At 48.8% G+C, this 23,084-nt stretch overlaps 4 protein-coding genes across 17 annotated transcripts; 1 reads left to right on the forward strand and 3 right to left on the reverse strand.

Annotated features, from left to right (window-relative positions):
• LOC112888594 (protein NRT1/ PTR FAMILY 4.6-like) lies at window positions 1-7,035 on the forward strand. Its single transcript, XM_025954842.1, has 4 exons — window positions 1-157; window positions 281-395; window positions 1,690-1,907; window positions 5,342-7,035. The coding sequence occupies exons 1-4, from the start codon at window positions 155-157 to the stop codon at window positions 6,800-6,802; spliced, it is 1,797 nt and encodes a 598-aa protein (XP_025810627.1). The 5' UTR covers window positions 1-154; the 3' UTR covers window positions 6,803-7,035.
• A 7,496-nt stretch (window positions 7,036-14,531) lies between these two features.
• LOC112888595 (probable LRR receptor-like serine/threonine-protein kinase At3g47570) lies at window positions 14,532-16,672 on the reverse strand. Its single transcript, XM_025954843.1, has 3 exons — window positions 16,559-16,672; window positions 15,150-16,464; window positions 14,532-14,993 (listed from the first exon to the last, which is right to left on the reverse strand). The coding sequence occupies exons 2-3, from the start codon at window positions 16,405-16,407 to the stop codon at window positions 14,608-14,610; spliced, it is 1,644 nt and encodes a 547-aa protein (XP_025810628.1). The 5' UTR covers window positions 16,408-16,464; window positions 16,559-16,672; the 3' UTR covers window positions 14,532-14,607.
• On the reverse strand, window positions 16,584-18,255 carry LOC112888597 (LRR receptor-like serine/threonine-protein kinase GSO1). The gene is made up of 2 exons (XM_025954848.1): window positions 16,778-18,255; window positions 16,584-16,679 (listed from the first exon to the last, which is right to left on the reverse strand). Exons 1-2 carry the CDS (start codon window positions 18,187-18,189, stop codon window positions 16,673-16,675), a joined length of 1,419 nt encoding a protein of 472 aa, XP_025810633.1. The 5' UTR covers window positions 18,190-18,255; the 3' UTR covers window positions 16,584-16,672.
• Window positions 18,256-20,042: 1,787 nt separating this feature from the next.
• LOC112888599 lies at window positions 20,043-21,880 on the reverse strand. 14 transcript variants are annotated; one of them, XR_003227859.1, is made up of 5 exons: window positions 21,335-21,880; window positions 21,158-21,236; window positions 20,932-21,011; window positions 20,692-20,793; window positions 20,043-20,347 (listed from the first exon to the last, which is right to left on the reverse strand). XR_003227859.1 is itself a non-coding variant. In XM_025954853.1 (4 exons), the coding sequence occupies exons 1-4, from the start codon at window positions 21,441-21,443 to the stop codon at window positions 20,254-20,256; spliced, it is 384 nt and encodes a 127-aa protein (XP_025810638.1). In that variant the 5' UTR covers window positions 21,444-21,880; the 3' UTR covers window positions 20,043-20,253. The 14 variants fall into 14 exon arrangements, 1 of the variants encoding a protein (XP_025810638.1); XR_003227857.1 differs by having other exon boundaries at window positions 20,924-21,011; XR_003227861.1 differs by having other exon boundaries at window positions 21,123-21,236.
• Between the last annotated feature and the right edge of the window lie 1,204 nt (window positions 21,881-23,084).

The raw sequence follows: 23,084 nt of genomic DNA on the forward strand, positions 1-23,084 counted from the left end.
CGGGACGGGACCCTCCCCCCGTCCCTCTCCTCCACACTTTTAAATACAGCCAGAGCCCCCCTTCTCCCCGCAGGCACAAGTGAACTGAAACCGCGATCCCCTGATCTGCCTCCCTCGTCTTCCTCGTCCTCCGCCCGCAGCAGCGGCGAGCACCATGGTGAGTCCCCCGGCCGGGCTCCTCGATCGACACGCCCCTCCGGCCAATCCTCGGGCATTTCTTTCTTTGCTCGATCTTCCTTGTCGCTGATTTCTGGTGGCCGTGCACGGTCGCGGCACGCAGGAGGGCGGCGGCGCAGCGCGGGGCGCGGAGCGGTGGGAGGGGTACGTGGACTGGCGGAACCGGCCGGCGACCAGGGGCCGGCACGGCGGCATGCTCGCGGCGTCCTTCGTGCTCGGTAAGCGACCCCGCCCCCGATTCCAGATTCTTCTACCTAGAGCTCCGCTGCCGCCGATCGACCTCCTCCTGGTTGGGGGGGAGAGAGAAAAAGGCAGCGGCGCCAGGCGAGGCCCGCGCGGCGGATCGAATAGGATGCCGGCCCTCTATGCACGGACCGGACCCTTCTCCTCCTCTGCACGCTCTGGCCTCGCTCTGCAGAAGCAGCAGCGCCTGCAACCCTGAAAGCCACGGCTTCCATCTCCTCCGCTTTCTTCCTCCTCCCTTTTTCCCGATCGCCCGTCCGGGTTCGGCTGCTCTGCTTTTGGACAAGTGGGCGGCCGAGACCCTTTCTTTCTCTCTCTCTTCCTCACCACCTCGCCCTCTCCCGCTGGTGCCCGTTGGGCTCCATTCCTGCCCCTCCTTTCGCTCCCTTTCACATACAGTTCCCGCCGGTTCCGGCCGCAACTTGCCGCCCGGGAATTCGGCGCCTTTGCCGCCCAATTGCGCCACAAACCCGAGGAAAAGCAGAGCCCCAACTTGCATCCGCATGACCCGTGCGTGCAATTGGTGGATTCCTGAAGGTTTTTCTTTTTTTTTGGGCTGGTTCCATGAGCAGCAGCAGCAGAGAGCGGCACTGCTCGCGTCCATGGTCGATCTTGACCCGTCCGTCTTCTTCAGCGCACTGGCTCACCAAACTGATCGCGAGATGAGCCCGTGGCTGCCCTCGTTCCGAGGAAGGGACGCCTCCTGTTGCTTTGCTGCTGTGATCTGGAAGGCTCTGCCTGCCTGCGGACAAGTTTGGTTGCATGCGCGAAGGGGAAACCAGTTTGTTTCGTGATCCTGTCGTCATCGTCAGGATTTCAGGATCGTGGATGGGTTCAACCGTTCGAGGTTCAGACAGAGAGGAAAAAAGAAGGAGAATATGACCCGGGCCGGACCCGCATTGAAAGGCGGCACGAATCGCAAGGCACGATTGGGTCGCGGAGCAGTAAATTTGGCCGGCCGGCCGGCCGGTAGGCATCGGGAACGGCACACGGCCGCACGTCATGGGGGACGTTATGTCAGTTACCACCGCACATGCTGCTTGCGTAGTTAAATATTCTTTATTTTATTCTTCAATCAACGGATCGAATTTGCTTTTTTTTCTCTTCCAAAATAGTGAAAATTGCTAGTAGTTTGTAATTTCCGGTTGGAAATTTCATCATGTTCCAAATGGGCTGGTTGCTTAGCAGTCTATCTGACGCCAACCGTCGGTCATGTCCGTGGTGGTGCATGCTGAAACTAGCTGAACTGAATAATCGTGGTCGCTGCAGTGGTGGAGGTGCTGGAGAACCTGGCGTTCCTGGCGAACGCGAGCAACCTGGTGACGTACCTGATGGGGTTCATGCACTACTCGCCGTCGCAGTCGGCGACGACGGTGACCAACTTCATGGGCACGGCGTTCCTGCTGGCGCTCCTCGGCGGCTTCCTCTCCGACGCCTTCTTCACCACCTACACCATCTACATCGTCAGCGCCTTCATCGAGTTCATGGTACGCCGTCTATCTATCTTTCTATCTATCTATCTTCGACTGCAACCATGGCACTGCCTGCAAGTTCTTCCATCCGTCGTCTATCTATTCTTGACATCATCACGTACGCGACCAAAAATTATAAAAAATATACAGTAGTTGGTAGCGGATGCTTCCGGATAGGCAAAATACTAAAACATATCTGCCTGGTCGTCCCCGCCGTATCTCCACGCTGGCGTTGGAAGGAATATACTAGGCAAACTATATGATACATATGCAGCCCAGCTGTACAGCCACGTCAGCGCTTGACTTCTCTTTCTCTGGGCGCGTTGCCCTGATGATCTGTGTTCTTCGCTGACGGGATGGCTGGGTCCATTAGAACATCATCGCCGCTAGCTGTCTCTCATGCATCTACCAAGCCGTGCAAACAGCTAAGGTGACGAGGCGACACGTGGCACCGGCTCAGCTCATACTACCCGTTGTGCTCTGTGAGAGTCGCTTTCAGCACTGATCTCAAGGTGATCAGCTGAACGTAGCGTCCTGCGTGCTCCACGTCCATCACCTGTCGAGTGCCCGCGCCCACACTGCAGCTAGTCGCGAGGTCCATCCGTTTCCATCTCGCGCGGTGTGGCCTGCGGAAATAAAGCCGGCCAAACCTCATGCACAATTCCCTGCGACCTGGGTTAAGGGAGGTGAGCGCGGATTAGGGCCAATGATTATTTGGTAGCCATCACTTTATTCGCCAACAAGATGACATGTATGGGCCGGATTTGACCCGATACCCTGGGTCAGAGGGAAGTTAATCACACCTTGTTCATACGTTGCGCTGTCAAGGCACCAGCCTATGTGTGTAGTATAGGGCATGGGCTTAACCGTGCCATCCGTAGGGGCCCGGCCTGCTCCTGTCGCTTTTGGAAAAGAACCAACCAGCGGCGCAAAGGGTGGGCGGGGTACCCTCCCTCCTGTGCCTGCAATTGCAAAGTTCCGTGGGATAATTTTGTTTCCCTGCGTGTTAGGAAAGGAGGTATTAGTGTGCATGTTTAGCCGACGTGTGGGGGTACGTAGGCGCGCACAGGGGCGAAGCTAGAAACTTTCGGCACCGGGATCGACGTGTAGTAATCTTGATTTTCTACGATTCATTTCGTATAGAACAACAACGATTTAAGGGAATTTGCCGGTGGTCATCCAACCTCGACAAGTGGCTGCAGCTCCACCCTTGGGCGTGCAAATAATGTGTTTTTTTGGGATTTTTTCACTTTGCCGCTGAAAATATCCATTGCGACCGTTGCTTGAATGTACGGGTATCCATTGGATGAGTACGATAGATGTTGATGGGCAGCTGGTAGGGTGACACGTGTACACGTGTACGCGGGTAAAGCGAAAGCAACCTAAGAGAGCCTTTTGTTACGGTTACGGGTAGCGAACAAGTATGCAGCCACACGAAAGGCCGGGGTGCCGCCAGGCCAGGTACCGCCGCTTGCTTTCGGCGGGTTCCGTCGGCGTCCGGGAGGCCGCCGGCCTGACCCACCGTACCCATTCCTCCCTGGGCAACTCGATCGGTGCCCGCGGTTGCCATTGCTGTTCCCCACTTGCCCGCGGCGAGGCCAATCCTGGGCGCGGGGCCGGCGGGGGGAATCTCACCGCCCCCGGCACGAGCGCGCGCGCGGTGGTCTGATTCTGATCTGCCCGTGCGTCATCGCGCGCGTCCCTGCCGGGCCGCCTGTCAAGATCTCTCTGCCAAGACCACGACGACCGACGGCGGGTCAGCGACAGGGACACCTGGCAGTGGTAGGTGACCCTGGCTTGGGCCTGGGCTGGGACAAACCGTGTGCGACTGAAGGCGGAACGTTCTGGAGCCTTTTTGCTGCCGTGGTCCGTACCGAACCACCCTTATCCCTAGCCATGCAGCAGACCACCACCCTGGTGGCCAGACACGTACAACTCTGCATATTTGCGATCCGGGCACTTTACATCGGACTGGCATGATTGATCCGGACGCCTGGGTTCCGTCCGTCCGTGTACGGCGCGGCTAGCTAGTCATGCCCGCCACGTCGCGCGTCGCGACGCGGGCGAACGCCAAGGCCAAAAAGGCTCCTCTCGTTGCTTCGCCCTGTGCTGGAACCGCTTTGGCTTCAGGGGCCGCCCGCTCGTGAGGACGGGGGCCACGCCACGGGGGGTTTGTGCTTGTTTCGGCCGGCCGGACGCGAGCCGCCCGCTGGGCCCGCGCGTATCTCCAGCTTCGTCGGGAAGCTTCGGGGCCCCGCCGGGGCAACGGGAAGGGAGGGAAGGATTGCGCGGCGGGGCCGGAGCCCCGGACGGTCGGGGGGACGCGGACAGCGACGGGACTACGTGAGGCGCGTGAGCTTCCACACCGTCGTCCTCTTCCGGACGCGGCCCGCGCCGGCTCTCCTTTCCTGGCCGGCTCGGCGCTTGGGGTTTTCGAGACGAACCCTGCAGCGAGACCGATAGTACGGTACGCCACAGCACCACAAGCAGACCACACCCTTCCTAGGGATGATGACGGCATGACGCCGTCTTCTGCCGGGGGATCATGCTGTGTTCACACCCGATTGGGCACGGCAGGATACAGCAATCCAGATCTGGCTGAACCGCTGCTTGCTGTATACAGTACTACTACTGTACACTACCAGTGGCACTTCCAGGTGATGAACAAAAGGATCCAGTCTTGTGATGATGGGCTGATTAGATTAGGCCAACTAGCTGTACCAATCTGCTGACATGTGTCCACGGCAACGAGTACCTGAACCTGCATACTTTTGCTTTCGTCCGGCCGTCCCTCACCTCCATCCATCTCTGACACTGATCACCGTCTGACCGCACTCTCCCAGCCTGCCGGAGCCACGCAAAACATCTCCGGGGTTTAGTCAGCGCTGACAAAATTGGTGCATCAAAGCGGGGGTCAAATCGCCTGCCATGCCCACGGTTTTCTGTCTGGACCCACACACGGTTGCTGGTCAAAGGGTTACCTGCATGTGCATGGGATGGGACGGCCGGCCTCCTCCCCTGCTTTGGCGCCCGGATCACGGGCGCAAAGCGACGCCGTGCACGGGCGGAGGGCCGGAGCGGCCGGCGGGAGTAAGCTCGCCCGCCGCCGCCGCCGCCACTAGCACCCGCCGCGCCCGTGTGCGCTTGCCTTTTCGGTCGCCGTCGCCTGATATTTGCCCAATCATTCGACGTGATGGACTGGCGTCTCGTCACTCGCCATGATTGATCTTCTGTAAAGTGAAAGGAAATCAACTGCAAAGAACTCGCACCAAAATCATCGCCAAAAAAAAAAATCTCATGTCACATTAGTATTATGCATGTAGGATTTGGGCCGCGGCCCAAAGACAATGGGCCACACATCACATGGGCTGTGCAGTGGCGAAATTGTTTCTTTTCCATAAAAACAATGTGCGCTAATGATGTGTCTGCAAATGTTTGATGGCGCGCAGGGGCTGGTGATCCTGACGGTCCAGGCGCGGACGCCGCACCTGATGCCGCCGCCGTGCTCCAAGTCTGCCGGCGGGGCGCCGCCGTGCGCGCCCGTGTCGGGGGCCAAGAAGGCGATGCTCTTCGCGGGGCTGTACCTCACGGCGCTGGGCGTCGGCGGGATCAAGGGCTCCCTGCCCTCCCACGGCGCCGAGCAGTTCGACGAGCACGCGCCGCGGGGCCGCAAGGCCCGCTCCACCTTCTTCAACTACTTCGTCTTCTGCCTCTCCTGCGGCGCGCTCGTCGCCGTCACCTTCGCGGTCTGGGTCGAGGACAACAGGGGTTGGCAGTGGGGCTTCGGCATCTCCACCATCGCCATCCTGCTATCCGTCCCGGTCTTCGCCGCGGGATCCGGGCTCTACCGGAACAAGGTGCCCACGGGAAGCCCGCTCACCACCATCGCCAAGGTACTCCTCGCCGTCGCCCTCGCGCGCCGCGGCGGCGCGCAGAGCGCCAGCAACGGCGCCGTCATCGACCGCGCGCCCAGCCCCACGGGGAGCACCGACATGAAGGACTACTGCAAGCCCGGCGAGATGATGGAAATCGCCGACGCCGCGGCGGCGGCCGCCGACCAGGCCGAGCCGTCGCGGGAGCTCGCGTTCCTTAACCGCGCCGTGCGGTGCCAGGAGGAGCAGCCGCAGCAGAACGGGCGCCTCGCGTGCACGGTGCAGGAGGTGGAGGACGTCAAGATCGTGCTCATGGTGCTGCCCATCTTCTTCTCCACTATCATGCTCAACTGCTGCCTGGCGCAGCTGTCCACCTTCTCCGTCGAGCAGGCGGCCACCATGGACACGCGCGTGGGCAGGCTCACCGTGCCGCCCGCGTCGCTCCCCGTGTTCCCGGTCACGTTCATCATCCTCCTCGCGCCCGTCTACGACCACGTCATCGTCCCGTTCGCGCGCCGCGTCACGGGCACCGAGATGGGCATCAGCCACCTCCAGCGCATCGGGACCGGGCTTGTCCTCTCCATCGTCGCCATGGCGGTGGCCGCCGTCGTCGAGGTGAAGCGCAAGAACGTGGCGGCCGACAGCGGGATGCTGGACTCGCCGAAGCCGCTGCCCATCAGCTTCTTCTGGATCGCGTTCCAGTACCTGTTCCTGGGGTCCGCGGACCTGTTCACGCTGGCGGGGCTGCTCGAGTTCTTCTTCAGCGAGGCGCCGTCGCGGATGCGCTCGCTGGCGACGTCGCTGTCGTGGGCGTCGCTGGCGCTGGGCTACTACCTCAGCTCCGTGCTCGTGTCCATCGTGAACAGCGCAACGGGGCGTGGCGGCCACCGGCCGTGGCTGCAGGGTGCCAGCCTGAACCACTACCACCTCGAGCGGTTCTACTGGGTCATGTGCGTGCTCAGCACCCTCAACTACCTCTTCTTCCTGTTCTGGGCGATCAGGTACAAGTACAGAAACGCAGGGGTCATCAAAGGGTGATGCCATCGCCAATCGGCATTGCCCGTTGATCGCCACGGTAGTGAGAACCGCTGGGTGTAACTGTTTATATTGGTGGCAAGCAGAGAGTAAAAAAAAGGGTACTAGGTTAACTTCTGCAGGATGTGGGGATTATATTGGTGGTGGTTTATCAGGCTGTCATGAATTTGGTTGATTGGTTCAACAAGTGAATCAAGAGGTGGATCAGTTTAATCCGATGTCCATTCGTTTGAATCGATCAGGCATAATACTTGTTTTATTTGCCATTTACGAATTGTCAAAGAAAAATTGAATACAAATGCCAAAGCAAACCTGAAAAGTTTTAGTGGCACAATCGAACCAATCAAAGAAACATGGAACATGAGTTCTTGTATTTTTCAAGTTCTCAGAAGTTACAGAACCAGAGCATGTCTCTGCAAAGTTTTCATGGAGGTCGTATAAGTAGCAGTGCACAAACATACGAGATTTATAGAGACTCACAACTAGACAACAGGTTTAACTGATAAAGCCGTCACCGACACAGTAATAATTTAATGTGTAAGAAAATTTAAGCCGTCACCGTCACACTTCAGTCATCATCTTTCTTGTATACAGCGATACATATGAAAGGCTGAAAGCCACGTTTTTGAAAAATACCTAAGAGCAGTGACCAAATTCAGGCTATGTAGTTGCTCTAACAAACAGGGTGTCACCAAATCTCAAGTAGTACATTCGAACGAGAAAAGAGCTACTTTAATGCAGTCACATCTATTCTCTTTTGAAGTGAGAAGATCATAAACTCCACAAACTACGTCGTCTTCCCACAAAAAAGGCCATGAACAAGGTATCTAAAGCATCTCACATGTCTCTGAAGTTCATCAGACCTCTTACCACCGGTCAGATGATAGCGCTTGAAGGTCTCTCAGGCAACCACAAATGCCGACAGACGATGCAAGCAACCTAGTTAGTGGTCTTTTCATAGCAATAGTTGAGGATCTTCTTTTCGTAACAAAGGGCCCAACAAAATGAGCACCCCTCCTAAGGAAATCATCAACTAGACCAATATCGGAAGACATTACCAATGCCATCTGGCCAGATCCAACACACCGGATCAAGGATTTCACATGTGTTAGGATTGATCTCATGCGACTCGGTCCAATGACCGAGTTGGAGTCCTTGATCGCGCCCTGATCGGGGGCATCCAACCGAGATGTGCTTGGTGGGCCCCGGCGCGCAGCGCTATATAGAGAAGGTGGGGGCCACAGGGGCACGCACGCCAAAGTTTGCCGTGCCTCACTCGCCCACCTACAAACCCTACTGATATAGGAAGCGCTGAAGCGGCGGGAAGTGCCACCACCCCTGGACTGCGCCGCCGCCGCCTCTGCATCCACTTCACCGACCTCGACTCCGCCTTAGTGCACTTCGTCGGCCTCAACGACTCCACCCTCTGCGACCTCGACCCCGGCCGTCGCCCATGCGCTGCCTCATCGTTGTCCGCAACACCATCATCTTCGCCATGGCCGGATCTAGCTCCACGACGCCTGTCGGTCTCTCTCTCCCCCTCTCCCTCTGTCTCTCTCAATGTAACTCAAGAACACCATGTTTTACTCTCTGTTAATGCAAAACACCCTCTGATCTACTCCTAGTTGGTCCATGGGACCTAACAATGGTATGAGACGCCCGATCTAGAGAGTAGATCGGATTTGGGGTAGAAAAGATAGTAGAAGGAGATGATTTCGATCCAAATCGAAAGAAGAACAAAAGAAAATGCGAAACCCTAACCCTAGCAAGAAAAGAGGCCGCAGGACCTACCTGGTTCTCGCTGCTGCCACCACCACCGGCAGATGCCGCGTGGGCAGTCCCGCTGTGTCGGGCGCGGGCTTCGAGCAAGGGCATGGCCGCAAGGCCGCTCGACGGCGGCGCGCTCACGCACAGGCGAGCGTGCGCGCCGGCGAGGGGGCCTGCAGCGGCGCCGTCTTCTCCTCCGAGCTCCGGCCACCTGGGCGTCCGCCGCCGCCACTCTCGCCTACCTCGGTGCGGCGTTGAGGAAGAAAGGGGAGGAGCGGAGAAGAGAACCTAGGGTTTGAGAGGGAGCCGTTTACCGCCGGGTTTTGATCCGGCGAGGAAGACGGACAGCCGTCCGATTGAGATCGGTGGCCAAGAGATGCCAGGCCAGTTTCGGCCCATGCAGGGAAGGGAAATCCCGGCCTAGGCCTAGGTTGCGGCCTGGGGGCGCGGGAGCGCGCGCACAGCGCATGGGCAGTGGGCCGTTTCTCTCGGCCGGGTTGCAAGTACAGAAGAAAAAGTATTGGTTTTAATTATTTTTAGAGGCATTTTCTTGATGTTTTTAATTAGTTTCTATCTCTAATTAATTTGCACCAACGTGATAATTTTTTAGAAATACGTTTCCGTTGCTATAATATTTATGTTTATCTTCTAATTGAATTCGAACCAACGGGAAAATTCAATTGGAAGAGTAGTTATATCTTAAGTTAATTATGATATTGTTATTTTTCTGACCAAAGTTGATGATAGAAATATTGTAATTTTATTCATGAGCTTTTGCATGCATTAGTTTTATTTCTGCCCAACGGTGACGTAGAATTAATGTAGCAGTAAATATTGTATATTTTAATTTTGACCAACGTTAAATTAAAGCATGCAAGTGTTATTATTAAATGTCCTTGATCCCTTTTGAATTTGTTGTTTTGATGGCTACAACCTAATGTCATTTATCTCATCCATCGAGCCTCTCAATGGAGGGAACTACGACTTATGGCTCATGGAGAGAGAAGCTGGCACTTGTGCTGTCCGAGATTGATCTAGCATTAACCTCACCATGTCCCACTAAACCTGTGGACTTGGTGAGGGGAGAAAAGGAGAATGATGCAGTGTGGACCGCTTGGACACGTGAGCATGCACCGATCATCATGAAGTATGACCTTGATAAGGCAAAATAGGATTAGTCGAACCGCAAGTGCTTCATGGTGATTAAGAGCTCCATTGTGGAGGCAATAAGGGGAGCAATCCCAGAAAGTACCACTGCCATTGAGTATCTCAGGAAGGTGGAGAATCAGTTCACTAGCTCTTCAAAAGCTTATGCAAGTACTCTTATTAAGAGCTTAGTCAATAAGAAATATAATGGTGGAGGGATAAGAGAGCACATACTGAGGATGAGCAACATGGCATCCAAGCTCAAACCTATGGACATGGAGCTCAAAACTGAGTTCCTAGTTCACTTGGTTTTTGCATCTTCGTCCGAAGAGTATGATTCTTTTCAAGTTAATTACAACTTACACCCAGAAAAGTGGGACATTGAGAAGCTCATTGCCATGTGTGTGCAAGAAGAAGAACGACTTAAGGGCTCACATGGTGATTCCGTCAACTATGTGAAGCAAGACAAGAAGAGGAGCTACCATGACAAGAATGCTAAATCACCAGGGAAATCTTAATGAGAAATAGGCTCTTCTTCTAAGTCACATGGAAAGATCCCACAAAATGTTCGCCATCCAAGATAGGGCAATGAAGAGGTAGTGGTCACGGACCCATGCAGATGGTGTAGGAGGATTGGACACTATCAGAAGGACTGTCCGAAGTTCCTGGAGCATCTGAATAGAAAGGGTGACGATATTATTATGTTCGTAGATGAGTCCTTGTATTTAAGTTATGCAATATCTACTTGGTGGATTGATTCAGGTGCAACTATTCATGTTGCCAATTTCTTACAGGGATTCCGTACGAGGAGGACCTTGCAAAGAGGAGAAAGAAGGCTTAGAGTCGCCAACGGCGTCAAGGCTGAAGTTGAAGCAATAGGAGAACTCCCATTAGAATTGAATAATAGCTTCATTCTTCATTTGCACGATGTGCTCTATGTACCCTCTTTGAGTAAGAATTTGATTTCAGTCTCATGCTTAGCTGATGGATATGATTGCTATTATGGCAAAAAGCAATGTTTGATTAAGTTTAATCATAAGTGTGTTGGTTTTGCCTTCCGACAAGACAAGATTTATAAGTTATCTATGCATGAGAATGTGAATGTTGTATGCAATGAAGAAAAGAATGAGTTTTCCTCTACTGCGAATGTACAAACCAAGCGCAAACGATGCGATAACAAAATATCAGCGAAATTATAGCATTTTCGTTTAGGCCATATTTCGAGGGGGAGGATTGAACGATTAATCAAAGAGGAAATTTTGCACTCTCTAGATTTTTTAGATACAAAATATTGCATCAATTGCATTAAGGAAAAGTATGTTAAACAAATTAAGAAAGAAGCCAAACAAAGTGCAGGGTTTTGGAAATAATACACACAAATATTTATGGTCCATTCCCCATAAGGACCGTGGACGGTTATGATTCATTCATAATATTTACAGATAATTATTCGCATTATGGCTATATTTATCCAATTAAAGAATGATCGGAAGCGTTAGATAAATTTAAGATATTCAAGGCTGCAATAGAAAATCAGCACAAATTTGAAAATTAAGGTAGTAAGATCCGACCGTGGGGGAGTACTACGGTTGACATACCCCATATGGTCAAGTTCTTGGACCCTTTGTAAGGTTCTTACAGGAAAATGGTATAGTCGCTCAGTACTCTACGCCTGGCGAGCCTTAGCAGAACGGAGTAGCTGAAAGACGCAACCGTAGCTTAATGGATATGGTGAGAGGTATGATAAGCTACTCCACTTTACCGATAAATTTATGGATGGAGGCACTAAAAAACGCCGCTCACATTCTTAATCGAGTACCAAGCAAGTCGGTGCCAAAAACACCATATGAGTTATAGACAGGAAGAAAACCCACATTAAATTATTTACATGTGTGGGGCTGTTGGGCTGAGGCAAAAGTATTTAACCCAAACATTGGAAAGCTAGATTCCAAGACAGTCAGTTGCCATTTTATTGGCTATCCAGATAAGTGAAAATGTTATCGCTTCTATTTTCCTGACAGATATACGAAGTTCATAGAAATAAGACACGTTATCTTCTTGGAGGACGAGATGGTCAGGGGGAGCATGGTAGCATGAGAAATTAGTCTTGAGGAGAAGCGGGTGCATGCACCTACTCCGATGATATAGGAACCATTCTTCTTGATACCTGTTATTGCTACACCGACAGTACATGACACTGCGGTTACAGCACCTATTATTAGTTCTCCTATAGTAACAATAAATGAAAATGAGGAACCTGTCGTTCAGGATCTCGTTCAGGATCCTATAGAACCCGTTGCCGCACATGAGGAAGAGTACAACAACCCCAGATAAAAGAAGTGCCAATTAATGAGGCCCCAGGAGGTCTCAAGGAACTAGAAAACCAGCCATCTCTAAAGACTACGAAGAAATCTATGTTAGCGAAGAAATTCAAATGGAAGGTGATCCCATCACATTTGAAGAACCCATGAGAAGCGCTCACTCGCCGAAGCGGCTTGAAGCCATGCAAGATGAGATGAAATCAATGAGTACCAATAAATTTGGGACTTAGGAGAAATTCCTAAACAACCCAAAACAGTAAGCTGTAAATAGGTCTACAAAACAAAATATGACTCCAGAGGGAATGTAGAAAGATATAAACGCGACTCGTGGCGAAATGCTTTGAGCAAAGAGAAGAAATAGATTATAATGAGATATTTTCTCCAGTCTCATGCAAGATTTCTTTTAGAATAATAATGGTATTAGTGGCACACTATGATTTAGAGTTACATCATATGGATGTAAAGACGGTATTTCTTAATAGAGATTTGTATGAAAATATTTACATGGCATAATCTAAAGGTTTTGTTGTGGAAGGAAAAGAGCGTATGGGATGCCACCTGAAGAAATATATTTATGGACTGAAACAAGTCTCTAGATAGTGGTATTTGAAGTTTGATGAAACAATAAGGAAGATTGGGTTTAAAGAGAATAAGAAGGACAATTGCGTTTATGCAAAGTTTAAGAATGGGAAATGCATTTTTATAATCCTATACGTGGATGACATCTTACTCGCTAGTAGTAATGTTGATATGCTATTGGAGATGAAGAAGTTCTTGTCCTCAAATTCTGATATGAAAGATCTCGGTGAAGCTTCATTTGTATTTGGAATAGAAATTCTCCGAGATAGAAAAAAGGGGGTATTAGAATTATCGCAGAAGGCATACTTAGAAAAGATCTAAAGAAATATAGTATGCATGCGAGTAAGCCATCACCTGCTCCTATAGTCAAATGCAATAGTTTTGGGAAATTCCAATATCCCAGGATTGATCAAATAAAAGCGGTTCCATATGCTTCAGCTGTCGGAAGCTTACAGCATGTACACGCCCTGAGTACCCGGTATACTTGGCAGATATCAGGATAATCCATGAATAGAACATTGGAGAATAGTAAAGAAAGCTCTACGCTATGTGCAAGGCATAAAAGGCCTCATGCTAACGTCCAGAAGATCTGATTCTCTAGAGATAGAAGGGTACTCAGATTCAGATTTTGCGGGAGACGTAGATGACAAAAAATCCACGTCAGGTTATGTATTTACTCTTGCAAAAGGAGCAATATTTTGGAAAAGCTCCAAGCAAACTATCATTGCATTATCGACGATGTATGCTGAGTTTGTAGCTTGTTATGATGCCACGGGGCAGGTAAAATGATTAAAGAAATTTGTATCCGGGTTGAAAGTGGTAGACAGCATTCAAAGACCACTTAAGATGTACTGCGACAATGAGTCAGCAGTGTTTTATGCTTAGAGCAACAAGTTAAGTGGTGCTGCCAAACACATTGATATAAAATTTTATGTTGTGAAATAGAAAATACAGGATCATACTATTAGTCTTGAGCATGTAAGGATAAAGAAAATGCTCGTGGATCCGCTTACAAAAAGCTTACCACCCAATATGTTCGGTAAACACTTAGCCGGCATAGGTTTACGGGAAAGCCTATGATCATTGGACAATAAGGGCCTAGTTGAGAAACTGTTTCAAAATAAAAAGGTGTATTGTGGCTGTTAATCTAATAGTATTAACTGTTATGACGAGTCATGCTCTATACACTTATTTCTAATGAAATGGGTTGAGTTAAGAACGTAAGAAGTAAGTAAGAAAGATGAGATAAGGGGGGAGAATGTTAGGATTGATCTCATCTGACTCGATCCAACGACCGAGTCGGAGTCCTTGATTGCGCCCTAATCAGGGGCGCCCAACCGAGATGTGGTTGGTGGGCTCCTGTTGCGCAGCACTTTATAGAGTAGGTGGGGGCACAGGGGCACGCACGCCAAAGTTCGCTGTGCCCCACTCGCCCACCTACAAACCCTACCGATCTAGGGAGCGCTGAAGCGGCGGGAAGCGCCACCACCCCTGGACTGCACCGCCGCCGCCTCTGCGTCCACTTCACCGACCTCGACTCCGCCTTGGTGCACTTCGTCGGCCTCAACGACACCACCCTCTGCGACCTCGACCCAGCCGTCGCCCCTGCGCTGCCTCACCGTTGTCCACAACACCATCATCTTCGCCATCGCCAGATCCAGCTCCACCACTCCTGACCATGGCTGATGGTCTCTCTCCCTCTCTCCCTCTGTCTCTCTCAATGTAACTCAAGAACACCATATTTTACTCTCTGTTAATGCAAAACACCCTCTGATCTACTACTACTTGGTCCACGGGACCTAACAACCTGGAGCTCAAACTAGCTAAGTGTGATAGAATCGTAACACCTCAGCAACGTCATCAATCAGGTTAACCGATGCCCAGGGCATCATCGCTGCTGGCACGGCGGCACCGAAATAAGACAAACCAAGCAAATTAGGCAAAGGCCATCATGCTCTACTATTATGTGAACAGCAGAAACAACAGTCCTTTTACTCAGCCGTGTAGCGCTGCAAATGCTTCTTTGATTGTGATGACTTCAGCATAAACATCCTGCATTGTTGGTCGATCTTTTGGTGTCTCCGTAGAGCACGAGAGACCGAGTTTAACAAGATGCACAATGCAGCTCTTCACGCCATTTGTTGCATTATTTCCATGTTTCAAATTGTCGTGCACATCACCATCTTCAGAACTTGGAACGATGCAAGGATCTAGAACTTCAGTAATCTTTTGAGGAAATGCTTTTTCCACAAATTTGTGAAGGTTCAAACCATCAGTAAACATCTCATCTGTTGGACGCTTCCCTGTGAGCATTTCTAAGATGATAATTCCATAGCTGTAGACATCGCCTTCAGTTGAGAGTTTGCTCCCGAAGCCGTACTCTGTAAAATTGTGTGTAATTGATCAAATAATTTAATCTCTTAATATTGTGGAAACCATATGAGAATCTTGTTAAATAGTGGAAAAATAAAACATGAATATAGACAAGAACTGTCATAATATCCAAAAATTCTAGTTTTTTAATAAAAAATTCTCACCTGGCGCAATATATCCTATTGATCCTCTTGGTCCCAGTAAGCTTGTAGAACTTTGATGGCATGAATGACTGAAACTGTGAAGAAACTTAGCTAACCCGAAGTCAGCAAGACGTGCACCCATGACATCATCAAGAAGGACATTGCTGGGCTTCAAATCACAGTGGGCCACAGAAGGCACACAACTGTTGTGTAGATAATCCAAAGCAGAAGCTATATCCATTGCTATCGTTATCCTGGAGCCCAAACTCAATGGGCTTTTCAGTCCGTGCTTGTTTAGTTTCGTAGGATAGAGCCAGCTCTCTAGGCTACCATTAGGCATATATTCAAGAATAAGAGCTTTGAACTGATGTCCTGATGAATCAATTGTTGAGCATGCAGTAATAACCCTTACAAGATTACGGTGACGAGTGTTCCTCAATGCCTCACACTCTGCAAGGAAGCTCTTTGGCGCGCCTAGTTGATCGAGTTTGAAAACCTTGACGGCAACTGTACGTTCTTCAAACTCAAATCTAGCTCTGTAAACTGATCCAGATTTTCCTGAACCAACCAAGTTGGATGAGGAGAAACCATTTGTTGCTTTGACTATATCAGCATATGACAACTTTTTCAGTTCCTTGAAGGATGGTTGAGCTGCTCGTTCGACTTTCTTCTTCTTCAATAGGATGATAGCTAAGCATGATAACAGGAGCAAAGAAAGAGCACTCAATCCTAGTACCTTCAGAATTTTGGCAGTATGGTTCTTTCTGGAGGTCTTAGCATCACAAAGTGGCAGTTTTAGCAACGGACTGCTCCCACATAGCTTCTTGTTCCCCTGAATGTACACCATGCTTTTATTCTGAAATATCCCACCAGTGGGTACTGGACCTTCGAGGTTGTTGAAGGACAGATTGAGAAGGTTCAAGGAGCTGAAGGACTCGAACCTTTCAGGTATTTCCCCTGATAGATTATTTCGAGACAGATCTAGCTCGATAATGCCTCTCATGTCAGAAAAAGATTTTGGGATTTTCCCTTCAAGAAGGTTCCCTTCCATGTGGAGGGACTCCAAGTGGACACACTGGCCTAGAGTGGAGGGAATTTGTCCAGACAACTGGTTATTGGAGATACTGAGGAGACCAAGATTGATCAAGCCACCAATCTCAAGTGGTATTTGTCCAGAGAGTCGGTTGTGGGACAAGTCCATGCCTATAGAAAGGGAGGAAAGAGTAAAAAGCTTCTTTGGTATGCGACCATCAAGGCTGTTCCATGAGAGGTTCAACATTGCTAAATTTTTGCAGTATCCTAAAGCTTCAGGGATTGGGCCACTGAAATCATTTTCCTGTAAATAGAGCTCATTCAATTGACTTAGATTACTAATTGAGACTGGAATTTTCCCGGAAAGTTTGTTCTGTGGCAAGCTTAGTGCAACTAACCTTGAAAGATTTCCGAGTGTATCTGGGAGGCTTCCGATGAATTGATTGATCCCCAGGTAAAGAACCGTAACGTTTGTGAGGTGTCCTATCTCGGGTGGTATTGTCCCGGATATATTATTTCCTGCCAACAGCAAAACATTTAAGCTGCTTGCGAGACCACCAATGGAACTTGGCAACGTTCCTTGGATTTTGTTTTCCAATAATGATAATTTGACCAACCTCGTGCAGTTGGCAAGTGAGGAAAGGAAAGACCAATCCCCAGCTTCAAGCTGATTCATGCCTAGATTTAGTTCCTGCAAGTTGGGAAGCGAACCCAAAGAAGGAACAATTCCATGGAATGAATTGTACCGTAGATCAATGACCATAAGGTTGGTTGCATTCGCTAGTGAAGCAGGGATCTGACCATGGAATTGGTTCTCTAGAAAAAAGATTTTTTTGATGCTTGGAAGGGTGAAGCCAATGTTATGCGGAATTTCCCCCTCAAGGTTATTTGCGCCTATGCCAAGGTATGTGAGGGTTGACATATTGTAAAGGGAGGTTGGGACAGTTCCTGACAAATAGTTGTGAGTCAGGTCCAGTGCTTGCAGGTTTGGAATTTTACCTATACTCATGGGGATGCTACCTTCAAGATTGTTGTATGCAAGCAAGAGCCTGAGAAGGGAAGAAAGATTCCCCAATGAAGAAGGTATGGCACCTGAAAGATTATTTGATGACAAAATGAGATGCTCCAAGGGAGAGTCAACGTGCGAGAGAGCTGGTATCGACCCCACAAATTTGTTCAGCCCAAGGGATATTTTTTTGAGTGATCTGCTATTTAACAGAGCATGTGGAATCTCTCCATCAAGATGGTTGTTTGTTAAGTCCAGCACTTGGAGCGATGAACTATTAGCTAGGCAAGTTGGGATTGGTCCGGTGAGGCTATTATTCGTAAGAACAACAGCTGTAAGTGAAGATTTGCATCCAAGTGAAAGAGGAACTTTCCCCATCAGACTATTTCCAGCAAGATGCAAAACTGAAAGGTTCTGGAGCATCCCCAGGCCTTCAGGGATACCTCCATTGAGGCTGTTATCTTGCAAGACGAGCTCCTCAAGATTTAAGCATTGGCTCAGGTTTGGAGGAATCACACCTTGTAGGGAATTTCCCCCAAGGTCGATGATCTGGAGGCGAGAACAGGAGGACAGTGTGTCCGGAATCACACCACTGAGATGGTTCGAACTGAGGTTAAGGTACTGCAGCCTATTTAGTTGGCCAAGCTCACGAGGGATTGGGCCACTAAGCTGGTTATTTGGGAAGTGGATTCTTGCGAGGAAAGTGAGATTGGCAATACAAGCAGGTATTTGGCCATTGAGCTCAAACGACCCGAGGTCCAGAGCAACAACGCGAGATGTGCGCCTCTTGCTGCATCTAACACCAGCCCAACTGCAAAACTGAAGAGAATCATTCTTCCACGAGGCTAGCTGCCCGGCAGTGTCAGAGAGATGGGCCTTGAGGCAAAGGAGGGTCTGGAGATCATTATTGGGTGGTGCTCTAGTATCAAGTGATGAGGCAAGGACCAGGAAGCTCAGGAGGAAGGACAGGAGTAGGACAGTGGCCAGGAGCACTGACGAGCTCAGAGTTCCTAGAGGAGCCATATCCTAGAGCAAGCCGGCCGTCAGGACCTCTTCATTTTCTGGGAGTGGTAGATGTGTGGACGAGACTTTGAGTTGTGATTTCTCATGGTTGCGCATATGTTGCATATATAGAAGGGTATGGCCAGTTGTATCCGTGATTGACTGACCACCGGCCATGTCGTGCTTGCGAGAATGACGTGAATGGAATCCTTTTTCAAAGCGTGAACGAATCGTATGAACTGTGCGGTGGAAGAACCGGGTGACAATGTGGACTTTGACTGGTGACCGCCATTGCCTTGATGCCGACAGTTGAAAATTTAAGGTCATTCAGGACCTCGCATTTTACTTTGACTGTCCTTTGCTATAAACAGGCATTATAGTCATTGGAGATGACTCAGACTTGACCCGTGCAAGACACGCCGAGCTGACCGCTCGGATGCAGCTTCCTGCGCGTATCCCATTAATAGCCCAGCCCACGCTTTGATCGAAAGCTCTCCTCTATAGGTGAACCTGTCATTAGATGCTGTGGAGCGCTGTCATTTGGGCAAGCCTAGCCTGCCTTGCCAAGTGCTCGCTTTGGTTACTAACTTCTGCCCTCTCAACTCGCGGAGCACAGTGTATAGAACAACGTAAGAATGTCATCAAACACATTCTTTTGCTTGATTCGCCACCTGATTGTCGTCCTCAGTTTATTGGTCCTTGTAAGCAGCAGCAGCGTTACTGCTGCTGCAGCACGGAGCTCATCTTGCCATAGTCATGGTAAGAACATACTGATCGAATACTCTCCTCGTCCTCTGATACCTTGAGAGAAAAAAGTGAATGGTTTATTTTTTTCTTTTTTCTTATTTTTTGCCAAACACGATTCATGGAACAGAAAAAATGTGAGCACCAAAGTTCGAGTGGGTAGGTTTCCCAAGAAAAGATCTAACCAACTGAGCTATCTTGATTCACATTTTGTTTAGGAAAAATTGAGCCTGTAAATTCCCTATCTGCTGTCCACTTCGCCTGTAAGGCTGTAACACAATCTAAGATTTCACAAAATTGCTGCAGGAAAAATAAAAGATTTATTTAAGATGAAACATGTTTCTATTACTTCACTTGCATCAGTAATTTTCATAAGTTAACTATATCATAGGAATATATGTTGATTTCTCTATGACATTTTTTCCTTTTAAAAAATCTGCGACGTGATTTTTGACCTTCATTGCAGATCCAGGTCCGAACAACGCCTGTGCACCATTCTGCAGTCCGTTCTCACCTTCTTGTCATTAGCACTTGGGACCCCGGGAGCTCATCCTGATTCTACACAATGCATAAAATTTGAGAAAACTATCTGGTTTCCTTTGAGCTCGTCCTGATTCTACACATTTGAAAGAGGCTTCATTTTCCATGTCCGTAGACTTGAATAAATCAAGTAGGCTATATGTTTCATGTAACAAGAACTAGTATATCAAGGACTTTTGGTTAAATTTTATACTTACAGTGCACGGGGGTTTTCTGTGACGGACAAAACCGTCAGGGAAACTACCGACTACCATCAGGGATGACGTTCCGTGACGGCAACTGTCAGGGACCAACTGTCAGGAAAGTCACCCTTTCTGAGGGAAAACCGTCACGGACTAATTCCTGACAGTTCCCACCGTCAGGAAAGCCTTTCCACGTCGGCTTCCCTCTTTCCGTCAGGGAGAATTTCCCGTCAGTTTCCATACCGTCAGCAGAAATCTTCCCTTTCGATTTTGCACCATCAGGGAAAGTTAATTTCATCATTCAAATTATAATAACCATTGAAGTCTTAATCAACAGATAATCATCAATAGAAATCTTGATGCAACAAATAATCAGCAATAAAGTCTTGATGCAACAGAAAGTCAAAATTAAAGTCTGGACTCATCAGCTTAATCACCATTAAAGTCTTCATAATATACTCATCATAAAGATGTTCATACATCAGATAGTTCCCTCACTCAAGCTACATTCTAGATCCTTTACAAATAGCCAACAACCAACAATGAGGGTACATTCTAGATAGAAAAACCAACAGAGAGGCCACAAAACACAGATCCATCGAATTTGCTGGCTGTGGCCTTAATGCATAGTACCATGGCCAAAAGGTTTCCACTCCACAAGATGCTTCCAGCCATCACCACTAAATGGCCATCGCAGTTGTTGCCCAAGTTGCCTGAAGCATGAGCTAGTCTATCAGTTTAAGAAACCATATTAGGTTTTAAAGAATAAATGTTTGGACCAAAGTAAATAAGTAACACTGCAGTCTTGTAGGCTGTATTGTCTCATACAGTGCAGCATCAAGCAAATGCCCTAGCCAATTTTGAGTGATGGCACACAGGATGACTAGAAAATTAAGAGGGATAACTAACCAACCATGTCTATCAAACAAGGATCGGAACACAGTAACTAAAGCAAAATTCTGATCATTTATTTCAGTCAGTTCAAGAATAAACAATCAGATTTATCAGTCAGTTCAAGAAAAAAATCACAGTTATTGGTGATGGAAGGCAAGCTTACCAGCTAGTACAAGATGCCTGCGATTTCAGGGTGGACTGGAAGGACGTAGGCAGCAGCACTGGGACAAAGCTGGAAGGACATAAGCCTCTTCCTGTGTACATGCTTCAAATAGATAAGAACAAATTTTATTCCTTCAAATCATAATAGTCAATTTTAGAACCCAGATTAATTTGGGACACAGAATGATGAGCATATGAAGAGAGTTGCATGAACAAGGCAAATAAGCCAGTACAAGTACACCGTTGATCAAATATGAAGATTTCACAGATCCAGCACTAGTCTTGTATAGTTACCAACACAATTCTCTCGATAATCCCTTCCTGTAGGTTTCATGATAAAAGGAACAAACTAAGTGTTTCATTCCACCATAATCAGTGAAAGGAAAGCAGTCCTACTGAAGCACTAAGATGCCAATAAGAATGGGAAATTACTTCAATATAAGATAGTAATAAGAATGGGAGATCACCATTCCTTTTTGCTGATTTCTTCTTCTTCTTTGAACGATGAGCAAGATATCAACACTATGCCGTACTGATATTGTAAATCTGAAAAGCTAGAAAAAGGTTCATTCTTAACTGATAAAATGGTCTGATACAGATAACAGATGTTACAGTAAAAAGACAAAAAAAAGGAGCTACTCCACCTCGTGTGGCTTGCTGATGAACGCCGTCCCGGCAAGGGCCCCCGAAGCCATGGTCTTCATTCATGAGGCCGCCGTCCGCCGAGCTGGAGGGTGCAAGGGGAAACTCCATGGCCCTAGCAGCACCGCTTCCAAGCAGATCCGGCACCTCCTGCTGCTCATGCGCAGGCCCAAGAAACAGCAGGTCGTCGGCTCAATCCATGGGAGACTGCCCCGTCCTGGCCGCCCCGTGCCGTAACCAGCGAATCCATAGGGGAGCGCTTCGGCGGCGGCAAGGCCGGAGAAGGCGCCGGTAGGGGCGGCGGCAGAAGGGACAAGTGCTTAGGGATAACCGGTGGCAGCGGCGCAAGCATCTGGGGTGGCTGTGCGAGATTAACTCGGGGTTGCTGACGCCGGCGGACTGCATGTTTTGAGATGGCAGAGGTGCTGGCGGCGGCGGCGGCGGGCTGGGATTGGTTCGCTCGTGGGGAAGACGAGATGCGAGTGCGGCGGATTCGGGGGAAGAGTGGAAGACTGGAAGAGGATAAAGTCACGGGCGGTAGATTAATTTTTCTCCGCGCTTCCTTCTTCGCGTGGCCGCGCCCTTCCTTTTCGTGCGCTGGGACTCTGCTGTGTGGGACCGGTTGGAGCGCGGGGACTCTGCAGGGAGTGCCGCCAGTTGTGAACTGTCCACGCCTTAGGCTCTCTCCAACGATATTCTCCAAATCCTATCCTCTACATCCTTCATTTACAGAATTCTCTACAAGATTCTCTCCTCTATATCTCATTTCTCTCCAACAACGTTCTCTAAATCTCGTTCTCTATACATTAAACCCTATATTAGAAACGTATTTTGTTCCAAATTTTTGTACGTACGTATTTATTATATCTCAAACGCTATGGACATATTTTATTTTTATTTAATTCAGTGTTTGAAACGTAAAGAAAAAATAGAGAAGAGGAGAGAATCTCTATATATAGGAAACTTGTAGCGTTCTCTATTTTAGAGGATCATTTAGAGAACGCTGCTGGAGCAATAAAGAACGGAATCTTTCTCTATATATATATATATAGAGTACAGAACGTTTTACAGTCTAGCAGTGGAGACATCCTTAGCCGACTCGTCGCCGTCTCTCCGACTCCACTGGCCGCGCGCAGGGCTCATCTGAGGCAGCCACAGTGCGCGCTCCTAGGCCCCATTCCTAGCGGCCATTCCAAGCTATGTTGAAAAGGGTATAATTGTCTTCCATGAGTGTGATAACCAATTTGAGTAGGAAATAAAATAACATGAGCCAGGAAATTGGTATAGAATTGTAGTGCCTTTCAGCAAAACCACAATTTTTACTGGTCTATAGCAAAAGACACCTTCTAACTGTGTCGTCCATCCAATTTTACCAAGTCCTAGTCAAACTCATCGACAACATGGTGCAATCAGTGAAGAGAGAATATTGCCCTTCTCTCTCTTTCCTCGCCAGCGCTCGGCGACATGGAACTAAGCTAACAGGGCATAATATGCTAATATGGATTGACACTATTAGGAATTTCCCTCGAAATTTTGAACGGCCGACAACGAGGCAATAGCGGTCACCAGTCGAAGTCTCCTGCTCCCTTCAAATTGCAGGTTACCGTAACTTTTCTAAATACAATATCTAGAGTATATTTTAGTGCATAGCAAAAATTATATATCTAAAAATTAAATGGAATACAATAATTTGAAATGGAATGAGTAGTTCTTATCAGTTATCACACTATTCTTCAATTGCTCAATCATTTC

The sequence above is a fragment of the Panicum hallii genome, chromosome 4, assembly GCF_002211085.1.
Source record: "Panicum hallii strain FIL2 chromosome 4, PHallii_v3.1, whole genome shotgun sequence".
NCBI lineage: Eukaryota > Viridiplantae > Streptophyta > Magnoliopsida > Poales > Poaceae > Panicum > Panicum hallii.

Bases quoted from the DNA above. Each gene is read 5' to 3' on its own strand.
- LOC112888597 (XM_025954848.1), bottom strand. From the start codon at position 18,189: ATGGCTCCTCTAGGAACTCTGAGCTCGTCAGTGCTCCTGGCCACTGTC.
- LOC112888594 (XM_025954842.1), top strand. The intron at 396-1,689 runs GTAAGCGACCCC...TGGTCGCTGCAG, and splicing joins CGCGGCGTCCTTCGTGCTCG to TGGTGGAGGTGCTGGAGAAC. The intron at 1,908-5,341 runs GTACGCCGTCTA...GATGGCGCGCAG, and splicing joins GCGCCTTCATCGAGTTCATG to GGGCTGGTGATCCTGACGGT.
- LOC112888595 (XM_025954843.1), bottom strand. From the start codon at position 16,407: ATGTTGAACCTCTCATGGAACAGCCTTGATGGTCGCATACCAAAGAAG. The intron at 14,994-15,149 runs GTGAGAATTTTT...ACAATTTTACAG, and splicing joins AATAGGATATATTGCGCCAG to AGTACGGCTTCGGGAGCAAA.
- LOC112888599 (XM_025954853.1), bottom strand. From the start codon at position 21,443: ATGGAGTTTCCCCTTGCACCCTCCAGCTCGGCGGACGGCGGCCTCATG. The intron at 21,237-21,334 runs GTGGAGTAGCTC...CTAGCTTTTCAG, and splicing joins TCATCAGCAAGCCACACGAG to ATTTACAATATCAGTACGGC. The intron at 20,794-21,157 runs GTGATCTCCCAT...ATCTATTTGAAG, and splicing joins GAAATCAGCAAAAAGGAATG to CATGTACACAGGAAGAGGCT.